Raw genomic sequence first — 17,311 nt, forward strand, 5'->3', positions numbered from 1 at the left:
TTGTGTGGAAACATGTTTATTTTTCTTATATAGTTGCAATTTTACATAAGTTATAGACACATCTGTGTGATACATAATGCTAGAAATGCACATATCTTCCTGTTGTTCAATGCTTTCTTCTAGGTATTTACTATAAAAAGGGCATGGAGAGGACAACCACTCATCCCTCATTATACAAACGAGTAAATACATTTTTTAGATAGAAAAATAACTGATCACCTGCTTCTGTAATTCTATCAGCTACATAAAACTGACGGTGAACAATAATTAAAACCATTATACAAAATAATAAATAATACAGTAAAAGTTAATGCTATACAATAAACGGATAGGAAGGAAGACCTAACTGGGGCATCATTCCACTTAGGAGAACAAATGATTAATTGACTTGTAATGTCATGGCGGAGAGCTGTCTAGTTATTTCTGTACTTATCATTAGTATGTGGCAGAAGTTGTTCAGAGAAGAGCAGAAATGTGTAGGAAAAGGCTCTAAATTTTTGGCACTTATTGCCTCTAAGGCAATAACAGAACTTTTCAATTTTCAGGTGAGACAAACCTGCCAAAAAAGAGAATGTTCTTGGTGATTTTGTGCATGATAAAGAAGAGGAAAGGGTGATCTGCCACAAACTGCGGGCCTCCGTGGCCAGTTCTCCCCGACAGAATGGCCCCGGTGCCAGCAGCTGCTTCCGTGCCCTCCTCGTTCACGTCCACAGTGGCTTGATGGAACACTTGGGACAGAAACAGGTCATTGGTGTCAGACATTCCTGAGAAGTCGGCCCGGCTCTGGCTGAAGGCGTCCTCCATGCCCATGCCGCTGAGAACGGATCTGAGTTCGTAGCGTTCTTCTAATCTGAACAGGGGGACGTACACCTCCACGTCGTCTTCGGCCAGCGTGTCTTTGCTGGTCCACTTCATGAATTTATCGTAGGTTATTTCACTTTCCAGCTACAAATCCAAACATTAAAAAAAGACCCATAAATGCTCAGAAAAGAAGGCAAATAACTTGTAAGTCTTATGTTAACAATCAATGACTTTAAGCTTACCATATTGTGGGTGATATAAAAATGTAATACACTGGTAAAAGATTTGCAAGAATATAGCATGTATGACATATTTTCACGCTCTGAATGAAAGTTTGAGACCTAAACATTTATTATCAACCAATTCCCATGTTTCTGTGAGGAGCTGCACACCACTTTCTACACCTGTGTACATGTTTGTCGTGAAAGATGAGTTTAGATCCAGAGGTTTCAAACAATGCAAGCTGGAATGGCTTACCAACTCCAAGCCAGTGGACACATCACCAATTTCATCTGGAAGCAACAGGAACATGCTGACGTCTCCAGCATATGGGAGTTCTAGAATCTGGGTCTTTAGATCACCTATGTATCCAATGTTCAGCTCTTTACGCAAGTACATCATCTGTACAGGTTTGCGCTGAGTCTAAAATTATTACAAAGTAAAATATGAAAGTTGATCCTAAGATGTCAGGAGATTTACAATTAGACATAAAAGAGAAATAGATTCTGCTTTAGTGTTGAAGAAATATGTTCTTAAAAATCAACAAAATAAATTATTCATACCCTTACAGTTGCTCGTATTAGCTTTACCATGATTACATCTATTATTAAAATGGACAATAATAATTATAATAATACTAAAATATTCGTTTAACATCTGCCATGGGCCAAGAATTCTGTGAAATCTCATTGAATCTTCACAACGGCCAAGTTTTACTGATTAAAAAATGGAATTTCCAGGAGATAAATAAGGTCATAAATTGTTACTAGTAGAAACTTCGTGGTAGAAGCTACAACTGCGTCCAGAATTATGTAATTATAAAGCCCACGGTCTTCACCATTAGTCAGATGGCCTCTCAGAAAATTCCTGAGCGATACTCGGTAGCTCGAAAGAGTCAACCACCTGTCCAACGTGCATAATTTATGACTGACAAGTCATGCAGGAGCATGAGTGGTCTCTAACTTCTTTCTCTGTCTTGGCCAAGGTCCTAAAATATATACTAGGAAGATCCATCTGGTTGTCTCATACCATGTTCACGCGGAAAGGATAAAGCCCATTTAATTTCTTCTCAAATGGAGTTTTCCACTTTCCTTTGAAGTAGACAGCATTCACCAGGACCATCTTGGTGTCCCCATCTACAGAACCTTCAGGTAACAAGTCTGGAATTTTGCCTACAGAAAACATAACGTATGTTTAGGGCTCATGACCGAGAGCCGTGATGTTATTATGATTTGAATCTCTTGAGTCACCACCACACTCAGCATCTACATTTGTCAGATTCGGCCGAGGGGATGGTCTCAAGCTTAAGTGTTTCTCCCAATACACTTAAAGCATCAACACAGCAGACCGCCTTTCTCAGAAGGTTTGCAAAGTCTAAAAGAAAATGAAGAAGTAACGCATTTAAAATTTAGAATGACTATCAAACACAGGAAGATTTTCACCTCCTTTTATGTTGTTTTCTCAAAGTTTCTCAGAGTTTAGCGCTCCTTCTAGATGTGATCCGGACAATCTATGGGTCTGACCCATTGATTAATTCAAAAACTTTTTTTTAAGTTGTGCTAGATCTACAGTAGGAGTTGGGCAGATACAAGAGGGGAAAAAGGAAGAATTGCCCTGGAGGGGCTGAGAATATTGGAAGAGGCATTCAAAATCAGCAGGGAAACAATGTGTTGGAAATCCTATAACAGAACGCCAAGTACTATGGCAATGCAGAGGACGAAGGTTCTCAGAGACTGTAACATCCAAGTGTGGTAGTTAACAAAAAAATGGCTTAAGAAACAGCCTATTTACAGTTAACACCTGCCTTATAATTTTTCAACTGCTTAAATACATTATTTTACTTAATCTTGGCAACTATTCTATTGGGGTACCACTAGTGTCATTTTACACAAAAAGATCCCCCGCTGAGAAAGGTTAGCAATCTCCTCAAGGTCATTAGCTGGTAGACTGGTCAGGCTTCTGTGTCCACCTCCAGCGCCCCCCAATCCTACTGAGAGACAAGGACTAACACAGAGGTCGATGTAATCTGACCAACTTCTATATATTCCTTCAATACATCCCCTAGGCCATTAAAGGTCTTGGTTACTACTGAAAATTGCTATGGCTTTACTTAACTTGTGATGTAGATGACGGAATTCATGTGATTATAACAAATCAAACAGACAAGTCCCCAAATTTTGATAAAAGTTGGTAAAGCAGTCAGCCCAAAGGACGACGAGGCATTCTGGCAATACAACTGCTTGATTCGCAGCCACTGAAAACAATGCTTAGAGAGAAAACGAATTCACGCTGTTCTCAGAAAAGCAGAACTTGTACATGTCTCTTTAATTCTGCAGTCAGTTTTTACTTTCACTTCTGTTAATCTTCACTTTCCCTGATTCCTGTGTCAGTGGTTTGTCAGTATTTTAGAACAGTAATTTCGAAATCCGTTATTGAAATAAACAACAGAAGTAGAGCAACTATTTTCAGAGAAACAGAAGTATTTTATATGTTCTACAGAACTTGGTTCATATGCTTTTTCCCAATACAGGAGCCAAGAAACCAAGACACCAAACTATTGCTTGAAACAATGTTTTAAACATAGGAGTTACATGAGAATTTACTGTTTGTGTACATTATCGAACAAACTCTTTAGAGACCCAAATAAAGAATTCAGAATTAGACTAAGGATCAAAAAAGAGGAACCCCCAGTTTCACCAGTAACTGGTAGTGGCATCTTGAAGGAGTCAGTTAAGCCCTCAGGGACCAAGAGTCCACAACCATAAAAGGGCAAATTTGGATAAATTATCTCCAAGGACCTTTCAGGTCCTAACAGGTCATAAGTCTATGAAATACCAGAACAATTCACCTTTGTAATAATCTGTTTTTTTTTCCTAGAAATGCATCGATATGTTGCTAGCCAGCAATTATTTATTTACGACCTATAATTCTACCTGGAGATTTGGGAGAATGAAGGATTTTCATTATCAGCCAAAGACTGTGCTAATTTTTGTGGGGACACAGGAGAAGGGTGACATATTGGCCCTACCCTCAAATAATTAGAGTCTATGTGGGATGGCAAAGCAAACAAAATAAAATCAGTTCGGTCACAGTTGAAGGCTGTGTAAGGCAACCGTTAAAGGGAGTCATGAAGCAACAAAGCCCCAAAGGAGCGGCCAAGAGGGGAGTGGCTGGGAGATCCCTCTAGGAAAGCCGAGGACTTCGGGTTGCCACTTAAACTCTGAAGTTAGGGAAGGCAGAAGAACTAAGTACGGAGGAGCAACCCAGAGCTCAGGAGCCAGCACTCGTCAAGCACCATCTGTCGGGTTATTAAGAATTCAAAAGCCAGGGTGAGGAGTAAGATCTTCTGCAGGGGCCAGCTGGAGGGCAGTGACGCTGTTTCTGTGTGGACCCGTGGGGACGTGGGGACAGCATGACAAGTGTGCGAGGTCACCTTTGCAGTCTCATCCTCTTCCCTGTGCTCTACCCTCAAGTCCAGCCAAGCTCCCTCACCTCTGCCTGTTGGCACATCTGTGCACTGTGTCTGGAACTCTCTCCCCAGGCACCATGCCCTCGGCCTGCCCAGCTGCAGCCCGTCCTCCTAATCACGACACAAACACGTCTCATTCCAGGAAGACCCTCCCGTCATAACACTGGAGCCAAGGGCCTTCCGCACATGCCCCCATGTAAGGTCCAGTATGTCCCCATAAAAGCACTTATGACCACCTTACGTCAACAGAACTGTATGCCTCCCCTAGACTGTAAGTTCTAGGGTGGTAGGGCCCGGGTTCTAGCTCATTTCAGAACGTGTATAGTGCCTGGCACATCATATGCGGTGGATTAACTGTTGTTGACTGAAGGACTGGATTGCATAACTATGAATGGATGATTTAAGTGGGAGTCCTAGTGAAAAACCAAAGCGAGGCAGGAGCCCATGGAAGAATTAGGGACATGAGCTGCAATAGTAGAAGTGATTTAGCCGGGACCAAAAGAACCTCACAGCAGATAGGCCCGGAAGGGTGAAAAACAGGTAAAATAATTTCCCGATCCTTCCTCCTCTGTTGCCAGTGGGTTCACGCTAGTTTCTCAGTGGAGGGCCACGCCTTTTTTCTTTGTTTTTGTCTACGGCGGACATAGAGCACAATTATTTCAATACGGTGTTTCCTGCCTTGGAAGATGTGCCTGCCTTCTCTCATATTCCATCCTAAGGCAACATCCAAAATCAGATTATTTAAGCACTGAACGTATGTCCTCCTGCAGTAGACCTCAACCGTTTTTTCCCACTTAAAACACTACTCAGCTAAACAAGAATAAGGTTACATTTCCCAAAATAGTCAAGGTGCGGTGAATTTTAAGGGAGTTAGGGCGAAGTGTAGGAATGTTTTTTTGAAAAAATAGATCAAAGGTTTCTAACTGAAAAGAAGAACAGGAAATATTGCTTTGGTTGTACCTTTGGTCTGAGTCTTAACCCAGGCATTAATCTTTTTTCTGGTTTCTTCAGCACATTCTAGGAAGTCGACCGCCTGGGGTTCGGTAGAGTAGTATTTCCTGGAGAGTTGCATATATTCCTGTAAAGCAAGAAACAGGCCGAAGGTGACACAGAATATATACTGGACAAGACTTGGTGTAACTGTAAATCATGGGCTTCCTGTCAAGACGTGGGGGGTAGGGGGCTGAGGTAGGGGAAGGGGTGGAGGCTGGCTCTGGGGCCTGGGAGGCTGAAAGAGGAAATGATGTGGATTGTAAGTGCTCCGTTGACCCCCTTGCCCACACTCATTTGCCCTCCTGCACCGTGCCTTATAGACACTGGGTAGGAGGGGAAGGCTGTGCTCGTGGGCAGGGGCTCTCGAAATCACTGCTCCCCCAGCTTTAGCAGTCACTCTGGGAGGCAGCACCCACTGCGGAAGCATGCGCGACAGCTGCTGTGACCCAGGGCATGTGGAGCCTCAGGGAGCTTGTGGGGAATTCTGACTCTCTCCCTGTGAATCACAGACAGCAGCTTTGAAAGTGACCTCATTGCACACCGGGGGCCCTGCCACTTCAATTGCAGGTTTCACTTACTTCCTTGAATCTTGCAGACTTCTCTCCAAACAGCTTGTTGACGCTCTCCAGTAAATACTCCCCCGTGGATGCGTTGATCGCAGAGCTGAGAGATCTGAAGGCCGAATGGATTGTAGCTCCAGCTTGTGCCTTAAACAGAAAGGAGGGATCTCTTTATATAACACAGGATGGAAATTCAAATCAAAACCACATTGAGATACCACCTTACACCAGTTAGACTGGCAAAAACTGACAAGGCAGGAAGCAACAAATGTTGGAGAGGATGTGGAGAAAGGGGATCCCTCTTACACTGCTGGTGGGAATGCAAGTTGGTACAGCCACTTTGGAAAACAGTGTGGAGGTCCCTTAAAAAGTTAAAAATTGAGCTACCCTATGATCCAGCAATAGCACTACTGGGTATTTACCCCAAAAATACAGACGTAGTGAAGAGAAGGGCCATATGCACCCCAATGTTCATAGCAACATTGTCCACAATAGCTAAATTGTGGAAGGAGCCGAGATGCCCTTCAACAGATGACTGGATTAAGAAGATGTGGTCCTGGGGCGCCTGGGTGGCTCAGTCGTTAACCGTCTGCCTTCGGCTCAGGGCGTGATCCCAGCGTTCTGGGATCGAGCCCCACATCAGGCTCCTCCGATGGGAGCCTGCTTCTTCCTCTCCCACTCCCCCACTCCCCCTGCTTGTGTTCCCTCTCTCGCTGGCTGTCTCTCTCTCTGTGTCAAATAAATAAATAAATAAATAAATAAATAAATAAATAAATAAATAAATAAAATCTTAAAAAAAAAGATGTGGTCCATATATACAATGGAATATTACTCAGCCATCAGAAAGAATGATTACACAATATTTGCAGCAACATGGACGGGACTGGAGGAGATTATGCTAAGTGAAATAAGTCAAGCAAAGAAAGACAATTATCATATGGTTTCACTCATTTATGGAACATAAGAAATAGGAAGATCAGTAGGAGAAAGAAGGGAAGAATGAAGGGAGGGTAAACAGAAGGGGGAATGAACCATGAGAGACTGTGGACTCTGGGAAACAAACTGAGGGCTTCAGAGGGGAGGGAGGTGGGGGATTGGGATAGGCCGGTGATGGGTATTAAGGAGGGCACGTATTGCATGGAACAATGGGTGTTATACGCAAACAGTGAATGAAGGAACACTACATCAAAAAGTAAGGATGTACTGTATGGTGACTAACATAACATAATAAAAAATTATCATAAAAAATTTTAAAAATATATATAACACAGGATAGCTAAACAAGATATTTCTTAAGCAAATGTATTTATTTCAACGCAACAATAAAATGCTACATTAACGTATACTTAGAATTTTCTGACACTTTAGAGGAATGTCTGAGGAAATACTTTTGATATAGTGCATTAATCTCATAAGGTAACGTTTTACTTGTTTCAAATTTTGCTGTGGCTACAGATTGTACTTAACCTTGAAGTAACCAACGTCCTAGAAGAAAGTGAAGCTTCTCTTCTAATTTCCTAAACTTCAAGGCCTCTAAGGGATTTTATTATATTGCAACATTACATAAGAAATGTTCCAGAAAAAGTTAATATACGTTTGAAAGTACCCATTTTATAATTAAAGGGTAGTCTGTACAGTGGAAAATCCGGGTTTTAGAAAGCCATGAAAATGTAGGTGAATTCCCATCCTCAACCCGCAGTTTGTAAGCATGATGACAGACACAGGGCTCAGTCACAGCAGCAGCGGGTGAAGCAGAGGACAGAGCCCTGCAGATGGACTGCCAGGTGTCACAGGCGACCTGTCTGGATCTCCATCTTGACGGGGCCCTCCTCACCTCCTCTAGCCCATAATTCCCTGGGCAACAGGCGGATGGAGCAGCATTCCAGAAGGAAGCTATGGGAGATATCCTCCCACCTAAGCCACGAGCATGTTTTGAAAGTTGCTTATCAACAGGAGTACGTCTATGCCCAGTTCCTATAAGTTAGCTGGAGAGCTGATGTTTAAGGAAATTGAGTATTGAGAAAAGACATTAGAACCTGAGATAGATGATGATGAAGAGATGCGTACATACACACACACACACGGACAGATGATAAACAGAGGTGTCGGGGAGGGGTAGCTAAGGGTCAGCGGTCTCTCATGAAGTCATTGGGCCTGACCTACCCCATTCCTCAATTGCTTGTCACCCTTTACCTTCTTCCACCTGGAAATCTGCATCCGTGCATGTATATTCTAGAAGTTGCTACAGTGATTTCAGAATAAATTACACATGCCCAACTAATGGCAGAATGCTGTGATTGAATTTAGAAACAGTTTTGGCCTAAAAGCCATGACATCTAGATTCTACTCTGGCCCTGCCCATATTTGTCAGTGTGCCCATAGGATATTTATTTAAGGGCTCCGAGTCTTAGTTTTCTTTCTATGAATGGGGGAAGTTGTGCTAGCTTCTTTCCCTGTCTACCATTGCGATTTTAAGACAAGAAGATTCTAGAAATAAAATGCAAAAGAAATTATGAACCAGTGAGTCACATACCTGCAAGATAGCCTCAGGATAAGTGCCCTTCCGGATCTGCTGCATGAGTTCACAACCCGTGAAGTTCTCCGGGGTCACTGGGGTCTTCTGGGCTCCAACTTTGTCAAACTGAAACACCTGCAATTGGAATTAAAGAGAACATATTTATATTCTCCTGCTAGATTACTTCACCTTTAAACCAATGGCGCCCAGGTACCTCTTAGCAGTCCTGTCTACATCCCTGCCTTAGCGTCTCGGGAACAAGCACAGATACTCCTTATACATAATGTGTAAGTGTCAGCAACTGAAATTACCCTCACAGGAAACAGCTTGAGTTATTTCATACTAATCCATATACTGGCCATTTTGACAACAATTTGTTATGATGAGATGATTTATAACCTCTTCACTAAAGGATCTAAATTGTCATCCAGCCCATAAATGGCCTTGATAAAAAATGCCAGTATTTTGAAGAAAGTAATAAGGTTAATACACAACCTTATATTTCTCTGTCTTTTCAATGGCCTTCTCTATTATCCACTTCTAATCTATCAAAATCTACAAGCCCAAGTTAGTTTAAGCATAAACACAGTTATTCACTATTAACAGGGATCCCATAAAATATTTTCACACACTGTATTGCACATAGAATCCAAAATCCATCTAGGGGACAGGCGCCCGGGGTCAGGTAACAGGTGAATCTCTTTATATTGTAAGTGGCAGATCCAGAAAACACAGTGAAGCTGGCAGGTGAAGGCTGGTCCTATGAAGCTACCTCAGTCCTTCCCAGCATTACAGCTTTCCAGCCTGGCCTCTCCGGTCTCAGCACCCCCAGGCTGACCCTGCACCCAGGCCTTCCCCCAACCTCCCACATCCTTTGGGTCCCACTGGGCCGGTGTCACATCCCCTGTGGGAACCCGTGGTGAGGAGAAACTTATCTAGCTAATGGATGGTGGAGGGAACGCTGCTGACAAAGGAAACACAAGCTTGTCCAGCCAGGTAGTGAGTTTCCGGGTTGGCAGGACAGGTGTTAGGGGTTACGGGATCTTTCTCTGCTCTTCACATTATAGGTCATATGTCCCATCTAACACTCTGAAAAGAAGTGGCCTTACTCTGCCCCCACAGAAGGGAAGAATATTTCCTGAAACAGCTTTTCTGGGTTTTGTCCCTTCTAAGGAGGTTGACGCTTAAGTCAGGAGTCTCCTGGCTAGCCCTAAAGCCTTCCTGAATCACTGCAAAGCCCCCGCAGAAGTGGGGGATGGAAGAGGACCCTGGGCCATGCAGAGGCCATGGGGTAAATAGAGGCAGGCACCCTGCCCAGCCAGGCAGCAGAGCCCGGGCGGGTCTGGGGCTTCATCTTGCTAGCACACCAAGCTCACACAGACATATGTGCTCTGGGAGCTCATCCCTTCCACGTCTTCCAACACTGTGACCTTTACCAGCCACACCAAGTTCCAGCCGAGTGGCCTCTTCCCAGCCCCGCTTCCTGGTCTGTAAAATGAGTATGGTAATCACAGCCTCATAGTGTCGTGCAGCATGTGGGCAAATTCATAAAATGCTCTTAGGCGCCCGGCTCAGGCGCTGAGCAGCACTGGCTTTTAGAACAGACACGGCTCCCAGACGCTCTCCGGGTTAACGCCAATCTTCACACCTGTCCTCCGGGCTGGCAGTTTCCATTCTCACTGGGTAGATGAGAAAGCTGAGGCTCGGAGAGTTTCGATGCCTTCCCTCACACACCTAGTGGAGACTGGCAAAGCCACCACCCCACACATCCTGGCCTGTCCCCAAAGTCTGCGCTTCTTCCTCTAAGCCAAAGGGTCTCTCTTCTTCTTTTTAGTAGGGAATTAACCACATTTTCCTTTGAACTGTAAAATCAGTACATGCAGCAGAGTTGTAGGGAAACAACCTAACACCTTTGCACAGACCGACGTGCTTGAAGTACTTTCTAGATACAGAAAAGCTGTCCTTGCCCAGAGTGACCAATACATTCATTCACCTCTGGTGTCAAAATCTATTTTTTTATTTTAACAACCCAGAGTCTTAATTTCTCATTCTCCCCCACAATATATTGCTTTTGTTCCCTTTACAGTTAAAAAATTAAGACTCTGGTGTTTTCTGAAGTTTGCCATGCAGTTCACAGCCCCCACCCCACCCCCCCTACCCCCCGCCAAAGGGAAGAGAATAAAGGGGAAGGAGTCTTGCCAAATGTTGCTGGTATCAGGATTGAGCAACTGAGGTTTGTTGTAAGCCTGGGTGTTTAAACTGCCACACACACAGGGAGGATGCCTTTTACCTCCTCGCCTCGTGCAGGGAGATCGGCTAACACTCCCTGTGAACCGCCTCAAACCAGGTCCCTGGTAAATGGGTCACCATGCACCAGCGAAGGACATCTGTAGACTCAGGCACAGTTCTCATGGGAAGCCCGAAAGTGGCCGGGGGCATTTTGGTGTGACTGAAAGCACAGTACATGCTTGTGAGAAAGCAGGGCCTGTACTTCAAGCACCCAATATCAATGTTTGTGGCTATGTGAATCTGAAAGAACCTGAATTATATGATGACCTTATCCGGTTCACTGACCTCGGACATAACAGGAGCAGGTGCTTTTTAAATGCACTGAATTCATCCCATGGGAGCCCTGTGGTATACTGTGGATTTCCAAGGCCCCAGACTCAGTGAAAGAGTCCCCTGACTGAGCTCGTATCCCTTCACCAAGGACCGAAGCCAGTGGCCTTGACAAAAAGACCTCACAATGTTGCCACATACCCCGTCCACCCTGATTTTGAAAACTGGCCATGAGGCCAGAGGCCATTTTGTTGACGTGACCTCACGGGGTTGATAACACGGCTGAGGCCCTCTGAAGTCATACTACTCTCCTTGCATCTCCAGCAGTGTGTTACCCACAGCTCTTCATGACATCCTCTGCTACATACAGTTGAGAGATTTCATGGTTTAGCTGTTTTGTAGATTTGAATCTAGGGAACTTGTGTGGTAATGGCATGTGACAACTATTGACCTTGGTAAAGTCAAGCTACCTGAAGCATAAAATCGCAATTCTACAATTGCATTGAGGAGGGACCCAGCCCTAGTTTGGAGTTTTAACAGACACTCACCTTGGCCATCTGGTCTGCAGTGTTGCCCCTGGCACCCAGGTAGACCATGGCCATGGTGGATGAGATGCTCCATGGAGAGAAGAAGAGATTCGGGGTGGCACTAGTATTTGCCAGATGCTTAAAAAAATTGAGGGCGAAGATTGCGTTGGCCACATAAAGGTCTTCCATTGTTTCAATCTGGAAGGAAAGTGAGGAAGAAAAAAACAGCTCTGAAAGATGACTCAACGTTCTGGGTGATGTTGGCCGAGTAGTACATGGTGTACCCTGCACAAGACAGGGGTTCCCTCTCTGTCCTTCCTTCATGGAACAGTATGAACTAGAGCCTGGATGGCATCACGGTCATGTGACCTGTGCAGCCTCACAGGGCTCCAGGCTTCATGCGATGCTCTGCTGTCACCAACTTAAAATTCTTAATAATTTTGAACAAGGGGCTCTGCATTTTCCTTCTGCACTAGGTCCTGCGAATTACGTAGCAGATCTTGAGATGCAGCAAAGAGTTAAATGATGAGGAGGGACGCTCCATATAGTAACCATAATAACAGCAATGACAATGAATAGCGTTTATTACATTCTTACTGTACAACAGATGCTGTTCTAGACATCCTATGAAGCACTTAATTCTTGCCAAAACCCTATGAGAAAGGCATTGCTATTTGTGTTTCATGAAGGAAGAAACTACAGCACAGAGGGTCAGGAAAGTGACAGTGTCACCCAACTATAAGGGGCAGGACGAGGCATGGAAGCCAGGTGGGTGACCTCCAGAGTCATGCTTTCAACCTCTGGGCTACATCTGCAAATATCCAGGACACACATGGGCAAATACACACATGTTCCAACACATATTGAGACTGTCAATCTTCTTTTAGATTCCCTGCTTCTGGAAGTGGCTTAGATTCATCATTTGAGGGTTGGTATTTTTACTCAGCTCCTACCTCCTGTACCCCCTGCCCCCCCCCCACACCTCCATCCACAGCCTGCAATAAAACAGCTTCCCACGCTTAGTTCAGTCCGGGGGAGGGGGGGCAGTTTGCTGGAACCGCCATCCGCTTCTCCTGCCACTCCCTAGCAGGGAAATCCATTGCAGGCAGCACTGCATGCAATGAACATGAAACACACACACACACACACACACACACACACACACACACACCCTATCACCACCCAAAGATAAAGGACAGACACACCTTCGGTGACCCAAGTCTCCACGTGAAGCGGAATGCACGGACACACCCGAGGTGTGCGCGGGTATCTGTTGGTACTGGCTGGTGATCATTTTTCTGGCTGTGTGTTATGCTTTCATGGTGGCTTAAAACACACCCTATAATTACCAAAAAAATATAAATATACTGAATGACGCTGACACTCATCCCACAGGAAACTTTGTGACCGTGGCTTCCCAGAGCTGAGGAGGGGCCGAGAGAAGCCCTGAGGTGAGGGACATCCTTGTCTGTAGGCCTGGCTTGCTCAACAGTCTTCCCAGCAAGGGCCAGCACTCACTTCCCTCCCTCCCCAGTGCCGGGCTGTCTTAGGGGAACACTTGGTTCAGGAGTACTTCTTTTTAAGAAAATCGTTGCAATTTATATCAAAATGTCTCATTCAAGATACCACCCAGTTGTATTTTATCAAGGCAAAAACTAAATTAAGCAAAATTTGTCCCTGAAACCACCTCTTCTCATTCAATCCTCGTAAGATCTAAAGAAAGTAGATACTGTTATCTTCATTGTATAGGTTACCTCCTGACCCTCAGAGAGGTTAAGTAACCTGCAGAAGGTCACAGAGCCTCTATGCAATGGTGCAGGGATTCAAGCCTAGGTCTGCTTCAGGAACCCGCTTGATCCACACGGCCTCACACGGCCTCTCCTGCTGGTGGTGAACTTTGCTATTATGTGTAAGAGTGTAGGCAGGTTACTAGCTTGAGAAATGCTAGAAAGAGGAAATAAAAATAGGAAGGTAGCAAGTCTGTAATGCTCCTAGAAGGCATATTAAGTAGAAAAAAAAACCAAACAAACCCCACTATGGTTTTTTTTTCTTGCTTCATCACTGAGATTAGGTTAATTTGGGTGACTCAGATGTTTGTTTCCTCTCCCTCCTACCAATTTAAAATTGTCTTGAAACTAATTAGTCTTACTGGGCTGATCGTTTTTGTAAATTACCTCAGTAACAATTTGGAAACAAACTAAGAATCAATATCATAAATAAAATGTATCTCTATCTTCATGTGAAGAAAATAAATAAGGGCTCAGAGCCAGAAAAGTAACTGCAGGCTTCTCCTAGACTGAATTCTTTATAGTGTTCTGTCTAGTCGGTCACTCTGACGCTAACAAAATGTAAGTGTTAAACTATCGGAGAGGCTTTTGATAGGTTCCTGGTGACTTTATAAAGAAAAAAGTACATAAGGACAGAATTAAATTGTCCCAGATACATTTACTTTTTAAAAGTCTAGTTTTTATTCTTTAAATAAGGTGCAACTCACTGCATTTAACATAAAAAAATAATCTGTCTATGTTGAAGTTACCAAATTCCTTCAGCAGCATTGTTTTTGTTTAATTTGTGTCACTACCTGCCCAGGAAAACCTAGTAATTTCTTGTTACAAAAATAGGAGCTGTGGATTGCACAGCTAGCTAGCTTCAGAGCCCAGACTGAATCTTAGCCTTCTGATTCCGGGTCTGGTGCTTCTCACATGCGGTTTGAGAAGTTCGCAGACTTAGAAATCTGTGAAGGCACACATATAGCATGTTTCCTCTTAGACAAGTCCACACCTTATCTTTGGGTGGCAATCTGCCTGAGACAATATAAAACTGAAGTCACAGATGGTGTCAAATAGCATCATTGCCCGAAACAGAAGACACCTGCTGTGAGTTTCTTACCACTAAAATTTTTAAAAATTGTTCCATTAGCTTCTGAAGATCATGCCGCTAATTAAGGTGTAATATTAGCATGGGGAAAAAATAAATGGAGGGCATACGTGGGGCTGGGCTCCATGATATCTGTGTCACTTCCTGCCGCAAAAGTGCTCTAAAACTCGGCACACGTCATCAAGAAGCTGGGAGGTGCCCCCAGGCATCGGCACGGCCCTCTTCTTGTTGGTGCTGGATGCTAGATTTGAGTTTGCTGTGGCATTTAAAACAATTTGTTTTGTGATGACATAGTGCAAATATTTAAAAATTGACCACAAAAATCAATGAAAACAAAAAGAAAATAGTACCTTCAAGGAAACGTCCCATCCAAACTTAGCACATTCTCCCCCCAGCAAAATTAAAAGCCATTCCTGTTATTTGATGATTTTCACAATGAATGAGTGAGTGTCTGTTTATGGTATTAAATGATTTATTGAACTATTACCTCAGTTAATCCAACAACTAATTTGGCAAATTTTTCTCTTCCACTAAGTTGACCTATTATTGACCTAATTCAATAAATATCAGGTGGGGCTGAAGAGACCCAACTCAGATTGCTGCTGAATTTCTGTAATTCTTATAGTTTTTAGATACTATCATCTTTCTTATTTTTATTATATTTATATACAATTTATAGATTACTTACATTGCTTAAATTACTATCTTTTAATTGATCTAGTCATTTCCATCAAATTCTGTGTCAAAACCCCAGTCAGTAAAGAATATACATATTGTAACCTGCTTAATAAAATCCACATCCCAACTTGACTGGGCACTTTGGTTTGGCTAATGTTACACAGGCATCTCCTGGCTTCTGAGATTCAAGATTAAGTCTTACTACAAATTTAAATCAAATCTTGACCTAAAATATTTTTACTTAAAAGAAATCTAAAAAAGAAAACACCACATTTTTACTCATCTTCTAAACACATCGCACACTTTACTTTTCACTATTAGTAACACCTGTACGAAAGAAGAGGGGGAAAAAAATGAAAGCCTGTTTTCATGGCCATGGAAATGACTGAAATACCTGGTTATTCCCGGAGGCGCTGCTGACAAGAAACCGTCCTCAGAGAGCTGTCATAGTGCACACACGGAGAGGACTGGTTTTATAAAGCTCTGCCCCTCCCACAGAGCATTTTTTTCTCTCTTTCTAATCTGTATCCTTTGAGTGATTCAACATTTTACTCAGAAAGACATCACTATTATAAAAATGCTTGTTTGCTAAGGCACCGTTTAAGAAATTTGCTCAGAGGATGACGTCATTCAGAAACTTAAGAATTTGGCAATACCTACACATGCCTGTTAAAATTAGCTGAAGTCTGTCAGCCCGTTTCAAGTGTCCCCCTCTATACCTGTGCCCAAGGACAGCGACAAATTCTACAATAACCCTCCTATCTTTGCACAGGGATGGCTCATGGGCTCTTTGCAATATCTAAAGACAACGGAATCCTTTCTTTCTGACTCTAGACAGCCCCCAAGCAACCCTTTGGGCATGGAGAGGAAAAGGGAACCACAATTTTTCTTTTTTGGAGATTCTCTATTTTAAACTGTCTTAGATTTCTCAAAGTAGAATTTCCTAAATAATTCTGGGTTCCACCCGAGTCTCCTATCACCAGCCACACCCAACTAAATAACTTTCTATTTGCCTGTTTCCAACACAGATCTTATCTTTTATTATACAGAGAAAATCCACTGTGTACTTGAAATTGACTTCTAACTCTAGGATGATGATGTTGAAAACTCGATTGAAAAAAATCACTAGGTGGGGGCGCCTGGGTGGCTCAGTCAGTTAAGCATCCCACTCTTGATTTCCGCTCAGGTGGTGATCTCAGGGTCGTGAGATTGAGCCCTGAGGTGTCAGGCTCTGCACTGAGCAGTGAGTCTGCTTAAGACTCTCTCTCCCTCTCCTCCTGCCCCTCCCCACCCCTGTCATGAATGCCCATGCTCTCTCTCTTAAAAAAAAAAAATTAATAAAAAAAGCAAAATTTAGGGAAAAAATTCACTAGGTGTTTCAATACAGCCAAAGGAATTAGAGGACAAAAACAGATTAAAAAATAGGCACGATGAAAGTTAATTTGAGTCTAAACATGGTTATATTGTTAGAGCTAATTGAAAAGTGCAACACATTGTAAAGGTGGTTTCTCTTCTATTTGCTTTACTTTTATGTGTAGGAAATCCTCAAAGGGAAGGGATGGTTAGAAGTAAAACACCATATATCTTCTTGGCTGTGGTGGTGAGCTCTGTGTCTGTGCTTAGAGAGCTGGGTTAACAACCTGAGTGTTAGTGACACCAAGTGTGTGGGTTTGAGCCCTCTGTGAGCTTCTTAGCTTGCCCGTGGTTCACAGAGCTAGATCTACCCTCACCTCATCTTGCTTATGTGAGTCTCCTACCCAAAGGAGTGGGGGTGACTTAGCCCAAACCCCTCATTATTATCAGAGAGACAATGGGATGGGTATGTTCTTCAGAAGCTGTGTCTGGCAGCCAAAAGCCAAATTATTTGATTTTTTTAATTGCTGGAAGACCTCAGGTCACATCAAGAAAAAGTGGAATCCCACCCTCAACAATGATCTTTCAACTCCTAAGTTCCTCCATGACACCAAAGGAAGCTCATAGGCAGCCACTGGCCCTTTTACAAGTTTTAACATCCCCTGGTGCTCAGCCAGATCTCTCCTCAGCAAGTGATCAATAGATGCCATTGCTGGTCCAGGTATCTCTCCCCTTCCAGACTCAGTCTCCTGCAGGGTGC

The 17,311-nt window shown here is 43.4% G+C and overlaps 1 protein-coding gene across 1 annotated transcript; it reads right to left on the reverse strand.

The window, feature by feature from the left end:
• SERPINB2 (serpin family B member 2) lies at positions 1 to 15,680 on the reverse strand. The gene is made up of 8 exons (XM_045790370.2): positions 15,593 to 15,680; positions 11,665 to 11,841; positions 8,576 to 8,692; positions 6,061 to 6,189; positions 5,450 to 5,567; positions 2,050 to 2,192; positions 1,279 to 1,443; positions 1 to 945 (listed from the first exon to the last, which is right to left on the reverse strand). Exons 2-8 carry the CDS (start codon positions 11,830 to 11,832, stop codon positions 535 to 537), a joined length of 1,251 nt encoding a protein of 416 aa, XP_045646326.1. The 5' UTR covers positions 11,833 to 11,841; positions 15,593 to 15,680; the 3' UTR covers positions 1 to 534.
• Positions 15,681 to 17,311: the final 1,631 nt, after the last annotated feature.

The sequence above is a fragment of the Ursus americanus genome, chromosome 19 (genome assembly GCF_024610735.1).
Source record: "Ursus americanus isolate L20-20 chromosome 19, mUrsAme1.1.p, whole genome shotgun sequence".
Taxonomy (NCBI): Eukaryota; Metazoa; Chordata; class Mammalia; order Carnivora; family Ursidae; genus Ursus; species Ursus americanus.

Excerpts from the sequence above, each read along its gene's own strand:
- SERPINB2 (XM_045790370.2), bottom strand. The coding sequence starts at position 11,832 with ATGGAAGACCTTTATGTGGCCAACGCAATCTTCGCCCTCAATTTTTTT. Across the intron at positions 8,693-11,664 it reads CTGCAGACCAGATGGCCAAG|GTGTTTCAGTTTGACAAAGT; the intron begins GTGAGTGTCTGT and ends TTCCAATTGCAG. Across the intron at positions 6,190-8,575 it reads ATCCTGAGGCTATCTTGCAG|GCACAAGCTGGAGCTACAAT; the intron begins GTATGTGACTCA and ends TTTCTGTTTAAG.